Source organism: Prionailurus viverrinus, unplaced genomic scaffold, assembly GCF_022837055.1.
Source record: "Prionailurus viverrinus isolate Anna unplaced genomic scaffold, UM_Priviv_1.0 scaffold_35, whole genome shotgun sequence".
Classification (NCBI taxonomy): Eukaryota; Metazoa; Chordata; class Mammalia; order Carnivora; family Felidae; genus Prionailurus; species Prionailurus viverrinus.
The window spans coordinates 8,172,132-8,190,917 of NW_025927605.1; the positions used below are offsets into that span (position 1 = coordinate 8,172,132).

Sequence of the window (18,786 nt, forward strand, 5' to 3'; positions counted from 1 at the left end):
GGGGTTGTGGCATCCTGCTCAAGCAGGCGATAGAGCAGGGCCGTGGTAACAAGCCTCACATAGGCCTGCCCATAGCCACTTGACATAGCCCCAAACATGGACAGACGTCATGGTCATGTCACACCTTAGGGCTGGGAGACTCAAAGCAAAGCCACACATAACACCCCCAGCCATACGACACACTCAAGGCTTAGACATGGGGAACCACTTGGCCCACCTTTTGGAACATGCAGTGTGCAGGACCCTCACACAATGCACAGGACAGATGGGGGCACCGGGAGCCCACCATATACACGTAGCCCCAGTCAGACCAGCAGAAGGTGTCACAACCCCATGTCTGCCTTCCCACCCGTGTTGGTCCGGCCACTTCACTTCTTGGGATTTCTTGGCTAGGTTCCCTGAGCAGGGCCTCAGTGACCTCTATCTCTGGAGCCATGACCTGTGGCCTTGTGGTCTGGTGGTCTCTGATCTTGGGATTTGGTTGGGCACCTGGATCTTTCTTCCCAGAAGTATTCTAAGGATCCTTCAAGGATGATCCACCCGGAGAAGACGACTTGAGAGGCATGGTCACCATCCCTAGGTTTCTAAGTACCCTCCAGGTGGGTGGCAGGCTGGATGGGTGCTCTATGGTCCTGAAGTGTAGAACTAGGGTTTTTGAGAGGAAGGAGTGGGAAGCCAGAATTTGGCTTGACATGAGACTTGTGTGACAAAACCCTCCGCAAGGGAGTGCCTGCCTCAGGTGCTGACTGCCACCAGGGGTTCTGGTAGAGGTCAGTCATCTTGGGTGTTGTCAGGGACCCATCAAAGTGACCTTAAAGGGCCCTGATGTTGGGACTTCATTCCTTCAGGCAAAGGGGAACATGAGAATCCCCTTGGGGGCCAGGCCACTGAGCACAAGTGCCTCGTGCTTCTGTTCTCTCACATATACACGCACCAGCGCCCACAGCAAGGCTAAGGCTGGTGTTGGGGACTGCCCCAGCCTTGGCCCTACTCCCCCCTGCTCTCTCCACTCTCTGGGACTTCACCAAATCTCGTCCTGGAACCCTGGTATCTGGACTGCCAGACCCATTCTATAGCAATCAGACACGCTGGCACAGAGCTGGGGGCTAGAACGACTTAAGTTTTCTAGCACCGGGGGGACAAAACTGCTCTGCCATGTCCCCTCCCACCTCTAGGAAACCTTTGATCTTTCAGGTACCTCAGGTAAGGTGCCTTGTGAGAGTAGGGACTGGGTATCCCCAGCAGGTTAGACTTCTCAGGGGAGGGACCTGCACCTTGCCTGACCATATCATATCTAACCCATTCTCTGAACTCAGGCGGCTCCTAAAAAGAGGAAATGCAATAGGCCTAAGGAACTCTCTGGAAACCCCAGGCCTGACCAGGAGAAATGGGTAAAAATGTATGGGTGCTGATGGAGGAAATGGTGACAAGGAATTTGCTGGAAGCGGGAATAGATGGGATCTCTGTAGAAGGAGCCTCACGGTCAGAGGCAGCACGGGTAGGAGGGGACCACGGGGCACAGACCGACAACCCTGCCCCTCCCCCACGAAACAAGATACCAGTCAGCGAGGCTCTGGGGGCTGCTTTTATGGGGGCGACTTGACAGAGGGCATGGTCCGTACAAAACCGGGAACAATACATACATATATATATTATATACAGAGACGCAGTCCTGCGGGGGGGCGGGGCGGGGGCGGTGCCGGTTGGAGAAACCGGAAGCGCCCCGCGGCCCCGCCCACTCCATCTGCCGGGGCGAAGGAGAAGTGCGTAGGTCTGGGCACTGAGACAGCCAGCTCTTTCAGGGGGTAGGGGCACGTCTTGGGGGCAAGGGGTCGGGGGTGGGGGGCGAGAAATACTGATCGATGGCGTGGTCTATTTACAGGGGTCGAGAAGCCCAAACGGATGTGATGGGGGTTGTCTGTTTTTAAAAAATGAACAAAAATCCAGTCTGGGGCAGGGGCACGAGGAAGAGGCAGAATGAGAGGTGGATCCTGAAAAGAGGAGGGGACCTGGGGGTGGGGGTGGGGGTGGGTCTCCCCTCCCTTGGTCCAATCCCCAATTTGGGGTTAGAGTGGGGAAACGGAGTGGATTTCACTTAGAAAGCAGGCTGCCAGCAGGGCAGCCCTGGTCTCCAAAAAGATGAGTAGTAGTAAAATTTTGCCCTCCGGTCAAAACATTGGAAAACTGTGGGCGTGGGTGGAGCGAGGCGGAATTTGCGATGTTAGTACAAGGCTTCCAGGTGTGGCCCTGGGCAGGGCAGGGCCTGGCTCTCCGGTGGGTGGGTGGGAAATGTTCGCCTTGCCTAAGCTGCAGCCAGGCCCCCTAAGCTGACCTCTCCTCCCTGGTATTCCCAGGCTCGGCCAGGAAACTCGGAGCCCAGAGAGGCCACAGAACAGTTCCAGGAGGAGGTTATGGCTATTTGGCACCTGGGGGTCGGGAGGCACAAGGAAAAATTGAGGGCTGCTGCCCCAGGGAAGGGGGAGCTGGGGACCAGGTGTCCTGGACTCTCCCCTTTTCCCGAAGGATGCATGAGAAATCAGTGCAGGGCCAGTCCCAGCCTCCAGGCTCCAGGGTGGACTCTGTCCCTCCTGGGAGGAGGGACCAGGATGGGAGGAGGAGGCGTGGAGGCAACCCCTCCCAGCAGGAGGGTCAGAATGCAACAGAGACAGCACAATGATGGGGGATGGGGAAAGGGGCCAAGAAGGTAGAATCTCAAGTCAAGAGGCCCAGGGGCCACGTAGGAGCCCCGTGGGCAGGGAGCAGCCTCCAGGTGGTGAGATGCTGGGAGAGCCCCCAGCCCCATTCCAGTCCAGAGACAAAGGCTGGAGGTTGTAAAGTCTGGCAGTATGGTCTGCAGGTCCTTGTGTCCATCCACCACCCAGGCCAAACCCTCGGCATCCCTGGGCCTCCGTGCCTCAGCCCCGCAGGGCGAGCAAGAGGCCGTTCTTCCAGCCACCTCTGTCTGCCCAGGCCCTCTGGTCCCTGAAGCTGGGGGAGGTGGGGCGGAGGGTGGGGGAGTCGGGGCACCTGTCCCCAGGCTGGTAGGGGGCGGGGTGAAGTATTGAGGACAGGGGAGGGAGGACAATGGGAGGGGATTAATTATTGTCCCGTCAAGGAGTGATTCCTGTTAAGTAGAGTTGGAATTCCTCAGTGATTGCAGGTTTCCTTCCAGTTCTGAGATCTGGCAAACAAAAGGGAGAGGGGTCAGGCCTGATACCAGGCACAGGCCCGGCCCCTCTGCCCACCCTGGTGGTGGCAGGACCCCGAGCCAGCAACACGACTCTCTCTGTCTCCCTCCAGGATCCACAGGGAGCCTGAGAGGAGGGGTCTACCTGCTGTCCCCTCCCCCAGCGCACCCCTGGGCCTACCTTGTCCAGGAGCTTGTCCATTTCCTCCTTCCTAGCCAGCTCTGACTCTTCCAGAACCCGGCGCTGTGCGGTCTCCTTTTTCAGGAACTCGATCTCCCTAGGGGTCAGCAGGGGGCAGCCCATGGGTGAGGGTGTGTGGTCTGACTGCCATCCAAGGAGTCTCAGGGCCCTCAGCCCTGTCCTTAGCCCCACCTGAGCAGCTCTCTCTCTCTCTCTCTCTCTCTCTCTCTCTCTCTCTCTCTCCCCCTGTTCTTAGGTGGGGAGGCCCCAGGTCTTTCCAAAGCTTCTGGGGCCTGTGCTGGCCCCGGTGGCCAGTCATCCTGGGCTCAGGCACCCTCACCAGGGCACCCTCCAACTTCTGTGCTCTCTGCCTCTCTACTCAGGTGGCGGTGGGGAGGTTGTACCACCAGAGGCCTCTCTCGGTCCACCCTGGGCCAGGACCCGCCCCCCACCCCCACCCCCTGCTCCTAGTGCCCCGGCCACGTACTTCTGCTGGTAGTCTTTGATGAGGCGTTTGGCCTTGCTGTACTTGCGCTCCAGGGCCTGGTACTGGGCCTGGGTCTCCCGCAGGTGCTCGTCCACAGCCTGGCACAGGCTCTGGGCCTCCCCCCAGTAGCCCTCCAGCTTCTCCATGCGCTCCTTGTTCTCCTCCACGCTCTGCTCCAGCTGGGCCTTCTCCACCCGCCACCGCCCCTTCTCCTGCTCCAGGCTCTGTAGCTGAGGAAGGAGCAGCCATGGATTGGTGCGGGCCAGAGGCAGCCGAGGAGTGCCCCCATCCTGGCCCCGGGGCCAGTCTCTGGAGGACGCCTGCAGGTGTGGAGCCCGCTGCCCCCCCACTAGTAACTCTCCTTGGCCGAGCCTGAGAACCAGAGCCCGGAGTGGGGAGAGGCGGGAGCTCAGCCTCAGAGCCCCCAGCCAGGGCCCCTGCGCCGTGCACGCGCCTCGCGGGCCAGAGGCCCGGGTCAGTCGCTGACCAGCTCTGTGACCTGCGGCAAGGCAACTTCTGTCTTAAGCCTCCGGCCTCCCATCTGTGAAATGGGACTGCTTCCTGCCTTGCCAAGCTCACAGGGCCACAGGAAGAGGGTAGGTGTAAAAGAGCAGGGCCGGTGAGGGTCGCCATCGCCCTCTGTCCCCTCCGCGGCTCTGGCCCTGCTGACCAGTCCCTGCTTCAGTGGCTTCCTGAACAATCCCGGCTCCTCTGCCACCTTGTCTCCCGCTTCTCACGGTCACCCCACCCGCACAAATCTAGTCCTCCTTTCCGCGGTCTCACTGCCACGCCAGCGCTCAGCCTCAAGCCCCTGCCTCCCCCTCCAGCCTTGCTGGTGGCAAACGCCACCTGCTGTCCGTACCCCAGCTGCATGGGCCTTCTTGGAGATCCTCAGACTTGCCACGTTCCCTCTTGCCACAGGGCCCTCGCCCGTGCCGTTCCCTCTGCCTAGAATGCCCCCCCCCACCTCCTCTCCCTCTTGCCCCATTATCTCCCCCTAGCTTACTCGTTGGCTCTCTGCTCAGTGTGTCACTTCCCCACAGAAGTCTCCTGTGATTCCCTCCAACAGCTCTGCCCCCCGCACCCACCCGCCCCTACACACACTCGGGCTGGATCAGGTTCCCCTGCTCTAGGTGCTCGGCACCCCTGTACTCTCCTCCTACAGAGCCCCGTGTCAGTTGGTAAGGACACAGACGTCACTGTGCACAAGGGCAGGCATCAAATCTGCTTCTGCCCACCACGGGGACCGGAACAGTGCTGGGCACTTAGAAGGTGCCTTATAGGCTTTTACAGATTGAAAGCACGAACAGACCTTTGACTCGCTTTCATGCTCTGCATGGGGTGTGGCCCATCATCTCCACCTCAGAGATGCAGCCCCAACCCGTCCTTCCTATCCATACCCTCTGCCGGCACTCTGGGCAGCCCTGGTCACCACGCGCCCAAGGACACCACCAGGGCCTCTAATTGGCTTGCCAGCCTCCAACATCAGCCCCTCTGTGAGAACGCACGCGTCCTGTGACCCTCTTCCCGAGGGAGGGTCGTGCCTCTGTGTCTCGGCAGACGGATGCCGAGGGTGTACCTATGCAGGCTGACGCACCTGCGTATACGGTCACGTGAAGCCCGAGTCCAGTGTCTCGATGTCCACACCGAGTGGGCGTCCCTAGAGATCTCGGTGAGTGACCCCACTCCCCCTGCCATGCTCTTACCTTCCTTTTTAGCTGCTGGATCTCTGCCTCAGTCACAGCGTGCTTGATCTGGAGCTGTGGGGGCAGAGAGGCAGACGCTCAGCTCCGGCTGGAGTTGGCCGTGCTGTTGGGAGGGATAATGGCCTGCCTTTGCCCACCACCAGCCCAGGGACCGCTCCTCCCCTCCTCTTCCCACCTCCTTGAACTTGTGCACCAGCTTCTCGGGCTCCATGTCCACGGGGGACAAGGCGTCCTCGTTTTCCGCCAGCTCGAACACCTCGATGGCCATCTCGCCCCCTGGGAACGTGGGGCTGAGCTCCTCATCCTCGTCGGTGGCATATTCTCCTGTCTGCGAAGGGAGAGAGGCGACTGCACATCCTGTCCACCCCGGCCTCCCTCAGCCCTGATGAGCGGGGCTTAGACTGGCAACGGTCTGCCCAAGTCAGACTGGGGGGCTACCCGGGGATGTGGTTCATGCCTCCCCCATCAGACCGGGGCTACGCCAGTGGGCGTGGTTTGCGTCTGCCCCCAGCAGCCTGGGGAGTCCCCTGAAGGCCCAGGTAGTTCCCCTGTAAGACTGGGAGCCCTGAAGAAACAGCCTGTGCTTTTCCCTTCACTCCACGGGTCCCCTGAGGTCTGGAGCCCCGTCTCCTTCCTTAGATTAGGTCCCCTGAGGGTAGAGGCTATGTATGCCTTCCCCTTAGAGTAGGGACTCTTTGAAGGAACTGTGTTTTCCTTGTAGGAGCAGGAAGGGTCTCTGAAGACAGAAAGTGTGACCCCTTCCAGAAGACTAAGTGTTCTTTGAAGGAAGGGTCTGCATGTCCTCCCTCAGTCTGGGGACTCCCCCAGGATAGGGACTGGTGTGCGCCCGCCTTCTTCACAAGGCCTGGGAAAGCAGGGACAGAGGATGGTTGTAATGCTCCATCCAGCCACCAGGGGGCGATGATGCCACCGGCCGGGCCGGCAGTCCCTACCTCCTCGTCGTCCTCCCCGTACTGGGCGTATCTCTGCTCCATCATCTCCCGCTGCCATCGCTCCTGTTCCAGGGTCTGCTGAATTAGCTGGGCCACCTCACTCTGCTCGCCTGGCCGCTCCCGGCCAATCATAAATCTGCAGGGGCACTAGCGTCATGCCTTCGCCTCTGTCTTCGACTGGGTGATGCCACCATCCTCCCCGCTGGCGCACCACCTCCGCCCCCCGGACCCTCCCAAGGGAGGTGAAATGAGAGGGTTGAGTCCAGAGGCCGTGGAGTGTTAATAATGAATGGGGGAGCTGGGGGCCCTTCTTGGGTTTCCTTCCCCAGAGAGGCAGAAGGCCCGCTAACCCTCGCGGCCAGTTTGGGGGGAGGGGTGATGTCAGCCAAACCCCCTGCTGGGCTGCAGGGGACAGGAGCTCAGAAGCCGCCTGGGCAGGGGGCTCTTCCTCCACCACCGGGGGAGAAATCGGGGCCCTGACCCATCCCAGCAGCCGGCTTCCCCACTCCGCTGCCCTGGGGCTGTGGGGGTGTGCCTTGTGTGAGCTCCAAGCCCCCAAGCTTCAGGAAGGGGCGGGACGATGGTGCGTGGAGATTGGGATGGAGAGGAAGTAGTGGAACTTCCAGGCACCAGCCCCTCCTCTCCGTGGCCACCCACATCCTGTTTCTGTCCACCACCCTTTCCTGGGGGCAGTGCCCCTCTTGGAGGGGGCAGGGAGTGGTCCCCGAATATTATGCCAGAGAGGGACGCAAGGAGCTCCTAGCCCAGCTCCCTTCACGGACAGGCCCGGGGAGGAGAGTCGGCCAGGATTACACAGTGGGTGAGAGAGAAGGATGGGGTAGGTGCCCGGTGGGGGAGACTCCAATTTGGATGGCATTCTCCCTGCACATCTTGGTTCTTTGGTGAGTTAGTCACGGACACGCAGGGGAAGAATAAGTCCAAGAGGCCAGTTTGGAGGTGCAGCGGGCCATGGGCCTTGAAGCCTGTGCTGGTGGCCAGCAGTACTCAGGGGCTTGGGAGAGGACGGCAGGCGTAGGGTAGGGATATGGGCACAGCAATTCCTTTGGGGAGGGAGGCCATGAAAGCTCCTCTGTGTGGTGAGCCGCCCAGTGGCTCGGTCGGTCGGTTAATCATCTGACTCTTGGAGTCGGCTCAGGTCACGATCTCAGGGTCCGTGAGTTCGAGCCCTACGTCGGGCTCTGCACGGACAGGGCAGAGCCTGCTTGGGATTCTTTCTCTCTGTCCCTCCCCCGCTTGCTCTCTCGCTCTCAAAATAAATAAAAATAAACTTTAATTAAAAAAAAAAAAATAAGGCGGGCTGCCCAGAACCTTATCTGGGTACGGCCAGGTGGGCTGAGTGCCGGGATGAGGGCCAAACCTCCCGTCCGCTCCCACCCCCACCCCCCCACCCAGCCCCCCCCTGCTCCGGGCCCTTACCGCACTCGACCCTTGGTGTTCCGGAGCACGGAGGCTGCAAAGCTCTGGGTCACTCCCACCAGACTCGTGCCATCCACCTCCACAAGGAGATCATTCACTTGGATCCTGGGAGAGGCCACACTGGTCAGCGGGGGTCACCGGGGAACCGGAGCTGAGGTAGAGGTGGTCCCCCTCCCATCCGAAACTCGAGGCTCAGTCCCCGCTGGGCCCTGGTACTTTGCCTACTTGCATAAAACGCATGAGGCCAGAGCATCCCGTATCGCCCAGACTCACCAGCGGGCAGGGAGACCCGGGCAGGCAGGACCAGGAGTGGTGGCAGGCGCACGTCCTGCGATAATCACACCCCTGTCCCTCCTCCGTCACACCCGACAGAGCGGGTATAGAGCATCCAGAGTTCATTACCACCACGGACGCCGGCGGGGGCCCGAAGCACAGGTGACACACGGTCCGCTTCTAAGTCCACGTCTACAGACCCGGGTCTGCCGAGTGGCTCCCAAATGCCCGGGACCCACCTAGCGGAGCAAACTGCGGCGCTCACGTGCTGGCCCGTAGGCTCATGGCACCCTCATACGGGGACACAGCCCCCACCACGTTCTCGGTGTGGCACGAGGGGCCCTGCTTCTCGGCACAAGGAGAGAGACGGGGGTGTCCGGCCCAGCCTGCCGAGGGGGACGAAGGGACTGGCGGGACCCTTGGCCACCTCCTTCCTCCACTCCCACCTCCCTGCAAGCTCCAGGCCTTCTCCCCGGCCTCCTATGCGGAAATGGAGGAAATGGCCTATTGTGAAGAGCTCACCCCCGCACGCCCCACGTGTGGCCACACTCTCAACATGGGCACACACTTCCCACACCACCAACGGAGGACCACAGGGAAGGCTCTGGAAATTCAAATGAGGGGGTAAGGGAAAGGGCGGAGACCGTCACCTTCCTTTTGTCTGCCCCCCGAGCCCCCAGGGCCACAGCAGGCAGCAGCACCCTGAGTGAGGCAACCCAAGCTCCAGCAACATGACCTCAAGTCACCCGGCCCTCACAGGGACACCCATTCACCTCTGTCACACTGAAGGGGCCCGGGTTGGGAGGTACCACCACAAGGCACCCCTGATTATCGACCTCCAACTTCCGACAACCCCGGGGACGCCCTAAAGCCCGTCCCACCTCCCCCCTGCGATACACACACACAGTGGAGGGGCCCACAGTGGGGTCACTGGGCTGCCTGGGGCTCCAGGAGGCCCTCCCTGAACCTTCTGACCCCTCCAGCCTCAGACGCCAAGCAGAGCGCCCATGCGCACACATGCACACGCACGCACACAAGGAGCGTCTCCCCTCCAGGCACGGCCCACCAGTCTTTCTAGCCACACCACGCACCTGGATCCCCCTTGCTTGCTATGCTCCCGCCACACCCGCCTGCTTTCAGTCCCCTTCCTGGAACCTGCTGCACATTCTACTCCCTCAGCCTGGCTAACTCCTGCTCATCCTTCAGGTCTCAGCTCCAACATCGCTTCCTCCAGGAAGCCTTCCCTGCGAGCCAGAGAGAACACGTCCTCCTTTTGATGCCTTCGTGGCACCCCTGTGCTACTTTTCCCGTGGTTTCTGTGCGTCCACTTGGATGCCCGTCTGCCTCAACATACCACATGCTTCTTGAGGGCAAGGCCCTCATCACTGACTCCCCAGGGCTGGCTCCAGCCCCGCCCACAGAGCCAGAGACTCGGTATTTGCTAAGTGAAAATCAAAAAGCTCAGAGGTCTCCGCCAGGAACACAACCTCCACGCCTGTGCTCTCCCTACCGCAGCCCAACACACACCGAAAGCCAGGACGTGCGATGCCTCCGTGCAGCCCCCCTCCAAAGAATGTGAGTGCCTTGAGGGCAGGGGTCCCATCAGTTGTGTTCGGCGCTGTACCCTCTGGACCAGCATCTAGCACAGTAAGGCTCCAGGAATACCTGAGCCCCACATAGACAGTGGCCCGCCCCGCGGCTGGCAGCCAGTGGGGGAGGGGGAGGTGGTACCTGCCGTCCCGATGGGCTGCACCACCCTCGGTCACGGTCTTCACGAAGATGCCCAGCTTCTCCAGGCCCATGTCCGCCCCGGCCCCCATACCGATGATGCTGATGCCCAGGCCCTCAGAGTCTGTGGAGCAAAAAGTCGTGAGAGGCTGGTGTTGGGAGGTGGGGGTGGGGTGAGGCGTTCCAGCCAGGGCTTGCAGGGGGACAGAGAGAGAGACGTCCCCCCCACCCCAGTCTCCAACCTCACCCCAGGGCACGGCCCGACCTCGAGCAGCAGGCCCCGCACTCAGGGGATGTCCGCAACTGGGGAAGGGACACCGTTCTCTCCCCTCTCTTTGTCAAGCCAACCGGGAGGCTCGCGGGTCACTCCCTGCTCTGTGCTCTCCACCCCCAAGAACCACTGGGCAGCAGGGCAGGCCGAGGGTGGCCGGGGGGGGTGGGCCAGAGACGACTCTGCACGCAGATGAGGGGTGCAGAGGGACGGGATGGCGTTTCCCGCTTTAGTCGCCGCAGCTGCCCCCCCTCCTGTCTCACGGGCCTCTGACATCCAAACTCTTATCTTCCCCCACAAACAGGCTCTTCCCGTCTGCCACTCCCTCCTGGGGCCTGGGAGTCACCTGGATTCCTCCCTCCCCCCTCACGGGCTGCGCCCGGGCCAAATAACCTCCAGATCCTGCAGATTCTGCCTCGCAAGGATCTCTCCAGGGCGCCCACTTCCCACACAGCCATCGTCTGGTCCACACCACTGTGGTCTCTCCCCATCCACTTACGGCCCTTCTCCCCACAGCACAGCCTGCGGTGGTCTTTCTAAAATACCTTTCCCATGCCCTGCCACGGTTTCCCGGTCCATCCACGGGGACCACCTGTCCTCCACGTGGTCTACGAGGCCCCACATACCCCCTTGCCCTCGTGATCAAAATCTAGCCGAGTCTCTCTTTTCTCTTTCCCGCAAGCTCTCCTGAGTTCCACCCCCCCCCCCCCACCTCCACCTTCAGAGCTCAATGCAAGCATTCCTTCCTCGGGGACCCCACTGACCTGAGTCTACATGCTGTTACGGCGGCCCCTCCCATCCCTGCCCGGCACCCATGACAGCCTGTGAGGACACAGTTGGCTGGGAGTGTCCCATCAGTGCTGGCCTCCCATCAGCGTGAGGCCCACACAGAACCCAGAGCCCAGCCCCCAGCGCCCCCCCCCGGGGACCTGGCAGCTGGGCTGAGTGAGCACAGAGTGGGGCAGGACAGGGTCGGTGGTGGGAGCTCCGGCCGCAATGGAGTCCGTGTGGCTGGGGGCGCTGGCAGGGGCGACACCAAAGTCCCCGAGGAAGCCCCCCCACCCCCGCCCCACGCCAGGGCCCAGGGCAGAGCTGGCGCCAGTGGAGAGACCCCCCCACCCCCACCCCGCGGCCGTGTCTCACCCTTCTCCAGCTCCACAGGGAACAGCTCCAGCCTCTCTACCCGCTTCTCTAGCTCGTACTCAGCGGAGGCGGCCATGGGATCCACGTCCTCGTTGCGCCGGTCGTAGTCCTCGTTGGAGTAGGTACTGAACACCTGCAGAGGGGCGGCTCGTCAGAGGGCAAGGGCAGAGCCGGTACGGGGAGGCCGCCAGGGCCGGCTGAGGCCACCCGTTGGCCTGCTCCAGGCCTCCCCCAGCCCCAAGATGACCCCAGCTCGGAGGGAAGGGCCTGCTAGCGCGCGAGAGACAAAGGGACCTTGTCGCCCCATCCACACCGTCACTCTCTCCTGCAGCCCCAGCTGGGCATGAGCAAGGCTGCTGTGGAAGGAAAGGAAGGGCGACCCTGGAGAAACCGTCAGACTCAAGAGGCCAGGAGGCCAGGTCAGAGGTAGACTAACAGACTGGGGCAGAAAGAGACAGAGGAGGACCCAGAGAGCCAGACAAGGGCAGACACAGACGGCAGCGGGGAGAGTCCGGGAGAGTCGAAAGAACAGGCTGAGCAGGAGCAGAGGGGAAGCGGAGGAGGGGAGTAAGAATGGAGAAGATCCGGGAGGCTGCCAGATGGGGAGAGAGGGGGGAGCAGGTGTGAGACGCAGGGAGAGGGGAGGGAGGAGGAGAGAATGGGACAGAGAGGCACCCAGGACCCCAGGCCCCAGCTGACCTGAACTTGAAGTTGAGGCTGGGGTGGGGGAGGGAGGCAGGCAGGATCACCCCAGCCCCATGGAGAAAGGGCAGCACTCTACTTGAGGTGCCCCTCAGGTGACGGGAGGTGGGGAGGGTGGGGGGAAGAACGCCAGGCCCACGTGGCCTTGCCTGCATGGCCAGGCCTCAGTTTCCCTCCAGAGAAGCAGCTCTGAGGCGTGCCCCTTATCCCCAGTGCACTAGGAGGCCCAGGCCAGAGGCTCGGGGCCCTGGTGACAGCAAGGAGCCCGGGCAGGCAGCAGCCTCTCTGATGTGGTCCACAGTGAGCCCAGCCTGCAGGGAGGCCCCAAGGCCAGCCCTACCTTGTCGGCCCCTGTACCCTCTGCTGTCTCCTTCCTGTGGCTCTCTGTGAGGAGAATTCCGACCCTCCCCCAGAGAACAGAGAAGCTAGGGCAGGGGCTCTGTGGGAGTGCCTAATTCTGGGTCCAGGCGGGGGTACCCCCAGTAGGAGGTTAATGAGCACCATTTGGGGTACCATGACACGTTCATGCTTCGTTGCCTGCAGCGACAGGTTGGCACCACTTGGAGCTAAGCGGGGGCGAGGAAGGGTGGGAGCAGCTCTATCGGATGGCTGGGCCTGAGGCCTGAGCAGCTGGAGTGGAGCACCGTGTCCCCCGAGGCCCCTGCCGGGGCCCTCTCTCCTCCAGGAGCAGGCCCAGGGGCACCCTGGCGGGCAGTAGACTTGTGTCCCAGCCTTTGTTCGGGCTCGCTCGGTGTCATCCTCCACTCCCCACCGGAGCCTCGCTCCCACGGGGGGGTTTCATAGGATTAGAAGTGCAGCTGGGAGGGGCCTATGTGGTCACTTAACTCACTCCCCTCGATTTCGCTGCATCAGAGAAACTCGAGCTCAGGCCCTTAAAGCTCATCGTCAATTGTGCAGTGGCCCCCTGACATCTGGCCGCTGGCCTCCAAGCCCCCTGGAGGGAGGGGCCACCCAGTCTGCAGACAGAATAAGATGCCAGGTCTGCCGCTAAGGTCACTCGGGTTGGCCAGTGGTCGGGCAGGATGAGACTCCACCCGGTGGGCCCTGGCAGGTGGGTCACCTGTGACTTCGTCCCCGCTGCACTCAGGCCCCCGGGCCTCGCAAATCGGCTTTGGCCCACTTTTGCACGAGTCCCTTGACCCTCACCCCAGGCCCCAGGCCACCCCTCACATTGCCCACCACGATGTGCCGAGCCTATCAGAAGGCCCAGTCCCCCGCCCCCAACTGACCATGTGGAATCGGGCTCTCTGTCCCCAGCAGAAGCCTCCGTAGAGGCAACAACCAGGTCATCGGTAGGACACAAGACCCTCCAATCAGTGTCAATGCAGAATGGGGGCAGGGAAAGGGGAAAAACAGGGACCCACTGCCCAGGGTGGGGAGGAGGAAATCCCCAGCAAGGTCAAAAGTCACACATACCACGGCGGCACCACAGACCACTGGCTCCCACACTCCTGCGAGCGACGGTCACCAGGGAGTCGGGAAACACTGCTCCAAATCATGCGCTATTTTTTACCCAAAAATCAGGGTAAGGTGTCAAATATAGACAGTCAGAGGCCCAGGACTGAAAAACCAAACTCCACCTCTGAAGGGATCAGGCCACTCAGAGAACTGGTTGGGGATGGGAGGGTCCTGACTCCCTCCGTGGTCCCCACCTCCTCCTCGGGTCCCAAGAAACACCATAATCTTCCTTCCAGACCATCCAGGATCCTGTCGCCCTCAGGAGGGGGAGGGCTGGGAAAGGACACGTAAGGTCGCAGCCCCAGATGGGGGAGGGATGGCGTGGCTGGAGTGGCACCTTTCAGGCCTCCGCTGGGGTGGGAGCGGGGAGGTGGGAGAGAGGCAGCCGTCGATAGGAGGGGTGGGAGGAAACCTGGGCAGCTTCAGTGTCCAAGAGCAGTTATGGAAACTTCAAGCAGACAGATGAGGGTTTGGCAGGGGAGGGGTAAAGGCAGGGTCCAGGCCTAGGAGAGTCCAGGGGCCCGAACACCCCCCTGCAGCAGACCTGGTGCTGGGCACAGCTGAGCCTGGGGTGGTGAGAAAGGGCCATCTAGACTGGATGTGCTAGCCAAGATTGGAGGGTGGCAGGAAGTGGGGGGTGGTGACCTGGGACTCTTAATTCTTCCCAGGGATGTCCCCCTACCCAGACCCCGTCGGCACTGTTCTGAGGAGCTCAGGGCACTGGCACAAGCCACAAACCAATCACCAAGAGCGATGGTGGGGAAGTGGGGGGGGGAGGGGGAACTGAGACCCCCAAAAGGGGCAGCTCCCATCCCTCTTTTAGGGCACCCAGAGAATGTGGCAAGAGCACTGGGAGTTTGCCAAGGCCATGAGAGTCTGTCCTACTGAGCAGCCAAGAGCAAAGGCATGTGGGCAGCTGCCAGGCATCCTGGGGGCTTTCCCAGCCCCACCCCCTCTCTTCGTGCCCAGTCCAAGGCCCAGCCCCCTCATGGGCCAGGCAAGGTGCCTGCTCCCTGTGGAACCCAACACCTCCACCTCCCCAGATGGCCCAGCACCGACCCCAGGAAACAGGGCCCCAGCGCCAGGCCTTTCCCCCACCCCCAGTGACATGGGCCCGGCCCAGCTCACCCTCATAGACCTGCTTCCCTCTTTCACTTCTGCAAACTCGGGGTGGGGGCTACAGACAGGATGAAGGGCTGCGGTCCCCTACACCTTCGTTTTAGGAAGTTCTTGGCTCCTCCCTCCTCTATAGGGGAAAAGTGGGGGTGGGGGGGTGTTTCTAAGCTCCCCCCACCTCTCCCGCCCAGAGTGGAGTAAGGACCGATGTGGGGAGGGTCTCCTGAGGACACACACACAGACGCACACCTCCCCACCACCCAAGTCCCAGCCTCAGGCAGCCTCCGGAGGAAGCGCGTCTGGGAGAGGAAGGGAAAGCAGGTGTCCCAGGATGCGGGTGCGGCGGAGCCTGGGCGAGGTAGCAGGCAGAGGAACCTGAGGGCAGGTCGGGGCAGGCCGCCCTGTCTCAGGCCTGAAAATCGTGCCCCTCTGACAAACAGCTGGAACTCCCCCACGCCCCCCTCAGGGTGGTAACTTCTGGGAAGGGGGCTGGGTGGCAGGGGCTGACTCAGCCTGCCAAACCCGGCTTGGCGAGGCGGGGGCGACGGCGTGCACGTGGCAGGGGCGGCGCGGGGGCGGGAGGGGGGCTCACTTACTTGGATGGGCGCCGTGCTGAAATGGATCTTCCGGCTCGGGGCCGGGTCCTCTTCTTCCGAGAGCCCCGGGATCTCCACGCACCCCGACTCGGGCTCGTAAGGGGGCTCCCCATCCTCCTCGTCTTCTTCGTCGTCCTCCTCCAGGGCACTGCCCCCAGAGTCCTCCCCCAGCCCACTGTAGGCGCTCACGTCCACCAAGTCTGCCTCCGAGAAGTCCTCCTTCTTGGACTCATCCGCCTCCTCGGGGACCACGTCCGGGGCCCGGCCGTTGCCCACCCCTCTTTCAGGCGCAGCCACGGCCGCCGTGGCCTCCTCCGGGGCCGCCTGGGCCTTCTTCTGCTCCTCGGGCGCGGGGCTGGCTGTGGTTGCCAAGGTGCTGCCATTCTCCAGGGCCGCGTGGACCGTCACCTCCGCCTGAATCACCTCCCCGGGCGCCGCCTCGGCCTCCGACTCCCCGCTCTCCTCCACCTCCACGGGCTTAATCTTGCGCACCTCCCGGGGCTTGGGGGGCGGCCGGGCAGGGGCCACTCGGTGCTGCGGAGGCTGCTGCCCTCCAGGGCCGCGTTCCTTCTCGGCCGGTGCATCCCCCGACGGGGCGGGCGGCGGTGGCGGCGGCGGCTGCTGGAACACCCGGGACCGCTTACTGACCAGCTTCGAGTTGACCTGGGGAACCCCGGCGGCCGCGGCCCTGGGGAGCCCGGGCCCACGGTGGAGGCCGGTCCTCGAGTCGGCCTTCTCGAAAACGGCGCTGAGCTGGCTGACCGTCGGCGACACGGCGTCGGCGTCCAGCTTGTCCAGCGCCTCGGTGCTGCCGTTGAAGCGCACCACGACGTCCAGCTTCCGGTCCTGCAGGCCGGCGCGCTCCTGCCTCAGCAGCCGCCGCGCCACGGCCTCCTTGTCGCCGCCCGCGGCCGCCGGGACGCTCCGTTCGAACAGCTTCCGCGTCTCCTGCAGCCGGGACGGCGGGTGCGGCGGCGGCGCGGGCTGCGCCGAGGGCGCGGGCTTGGAGTCGAAGCGGCTCACGCGCTCCGACACGCTGGTGCCCAGCTTGAGCAGGGCGCTGTGGTCCACGTTCTCGTTCAGGCTGCTGGCCCGCGGCAGCGACAGGCGCACGCCGCGCTCGGGCGCCCGCGGGGCCTCGGTGGGGCCCGCGCCGCCGCCCGCCTCGCCCGGCGGCCCCGCCGTCGTGCCCATCTGCAGGAACATACTTTTGATGCGGTGGACGTTGGAGCCATATTTCTTGTGGTGGGCCGCCTTGGGTGCCTCGTCGGGCCCGGGCGCGTCCGGCGGCTTCAGCGCCTGGATGCCCGCCTCGTAGGCGCTGCGGTGCGGGGAGGCGCTCCGGAGGGGACCCCCGGGCCCCCGCGGCTCCGTCTTCATCATGGTGGGGGGAGACGGGGGCGCATCCCCTCGCTTCCCGCTCCCCCCCTCCAACAGGCGGCTGGCCAAGTCGGGACCACCGCCCCCCTCCCCCCCGAGAAAAGAAACCCCGGAAGGCCTTTTTTAGGCTCCCCCCAAACCAAGCTGCCAAAAACAGTTAACCCCGCTTGAAGAAAAAAAAAAAAAAAAAGGAAAAAAAAAAATCTCCGAGCGCCCTGTGTGGGTCGCCTCCCCCAATCCAGCTGCCACAGACAGCCAGCCCCTCTTTCAAAGCCGAAGAGAGCGGCCTGCTACGGTCGCCCCCACCCAAATTAGAAAAGCGGCGGCCGGGGCCGGTGGGACCGCGCGCCCTGCCCGCGAAGCAGCGGCGGAGGCGCCGGCTCACATCGTCCGAGGCGGTGTCAGCGGGGCTGGCAGCCCGGGCGTCCCCCACCCCGGCCGGGGGCCTCGGCTCTCGGGGGGCCCGGCACCCCGGCGCCCATGGCTGCTCGGCCGGCCCGGGCCGCTCCGCCGCCGCGCCACCCTCCCTCCCTCCCTCCCCCCCGCGCCCCGAGCCTCGGTCTTTCTCTGGCTCTGCCCGAGCGGCGGCTGCCCGAGACCGAGCGGCTGCCCTTCTCGCCGCCGCCGCTGGGGGACTGGCACCTCTGGGTCCTAAAGGGATCGGATTTCCGGGGCCGGAGTCTGTGAGCCCTCCCCTTCCCCTCCTCCCGAACGTATCCCCTCCCCTGCCGGTCCCTCGCCGACCGCCTGACGCTGACCCCAGTTCCCGGCCTGTCCTCTTCGGCCCTTCCATCCCAACCTCTGCCTGCGGCTTATCCCGACGCTCAGAAGCACACCCCCACCAAATATTGGGTGCGGGGAGGCAATCCAGCCCCAGTGGCCTCTGTGCGGTCCCCTCTCCATTCCAAACGTGAGGGGAGATTAGTGGGGCGGGGCAAAGGATCCTTCATGGTCCTTGGAGTTCCCCAGTAGGGTTCAAGACCATCAGCATCAAAATCTATGGGCACTTAATTTTTTTTTTTTTTTAATTCAGATTTCTAGGCCCTCCTCCAAACTTTGTGAAACAGAATCTCAGAGGCCGGCGCAGGAATCTGCATTTTCACAAATTCTCGTGTAGAACCGTTTGCGCTCTCTAAGGTGTGAAAGCTGGGTCCAGTGTTGCTGGCTTTGTGGTGGAGGAGGAAAGGAGAAAGGAAATGGTCCTCATGGCCCAGGTGGCAGCCCAAAGCTGGCCTTTGCCCTTTGGAAGTCTGAAAGGGGTGTCAGCCTGCCCAGCACCCAGGCTGCAAGAGAGGGGGCGGAATCCCTGTCTTCAAGCCCCCGCCAGGGCACTCTTGCCTCTCAAACAAGAAGGAGTTTGGGAGGAGGAATTCTGGAGGGCTGGGGCCAAAGTTTCAGCAGTGAGAGGTCTAGCTTGGGTCTCTGATCTAAAGGATCCTGGCCACTGTGTGCAAGTGTGTGTTAGGGAGGCAGGGAGAAATATGGTAGTGATCTGCACATCCCCTGTCCCGGCAACCCAGAAAGTTGTTCTGATGCTCTCCCCAACCCCACATATACAACAAGGAGCCTGGGTTGCCCTCTACCCATCCCCAGCTGCCAGGGCTGGGAGTAAATGTCCACCCAACAGACCATGACAGGTCCAGATGCGCTGCCTCACTCCACAGATAGAAAATGCTGAACAGTGTGGACCCTAGGACCCATGGGAACGACTCAGGCACAAAGCCTCCCCCCACTCCCAGCTGCTTCCTGCATCTAAGGCCTTCCTGCGGTCTCTTGCCTCCTCCCCCGCCCTCTTCTCTTCCATCCTCTTCCTCTTCTTCCCAATCTCCACTCTCTCTCCAGCTCGCCTAGAAGGGCTGTTGTAGGGGATCCTCCCACCACCTCCACTGTAGGGGTGTGTGTGGGTTTTTGCGGGGATATAAGCCGGTTAACACGTGCAAAGGAGCATGGGGGATGGGGTGTGGGAAGCTGCCTGGGAATCCTGAATATCGGGACAGGGAGGGGCCAGGAACCACAGGACTGGATCCAGAGGCTAAGGGAGAGGGAAGATTTGGGCTCCAAGCAGGAACCGGAAATGAACCCAGACCTCAGGCTTTCCAGTGACACCTGCCTCCTTTGCCCAGCTGCCCAGGGTTGCTTTCTGCCCT

At 62.7% G+C, this 18,786-nt stretch overlaps 1 protein-coding gene across 1 annotated transcript; it reads right to left on the reverse strand.

The window, feature by feature from the left end:
* Positions 1–1,567: 1,567 nt before the first annotated feature.
* Positions 1,568–17,169, reverse strand: PPP1R9B (protein phosphatase 1 regulatory subunit 9B). The gene is made up of 10 exons (XM_047845704.1): positions 15,260–17,169; positions 11,367–11,499; positions 9,956–10,076; positions 7,952–8,056; positions 6,515–6,650; positions 5,737–5,889; positions 5,562–5,615; positions 3,856–4,085; positions 3,369–3,465; positions 1,568–3,181 (listed from the first exon to the last, which is right to left on the reverse strand). The coding sequence occupies exons 1-10, from the start codon at positions 16,640–16,642 to the stop codon at positions 3,128–3,130; spliced, it is 2,466 nt and encodes an 821-aa protein (XP_047701660.1). The 5' UTR covers positions 16,643–17,169; the 3' UTR covers positions 1,568–3,127.
* Between the last annotated feature and the right edge of the window lie 1,617 nt (positions 17,170–18,786).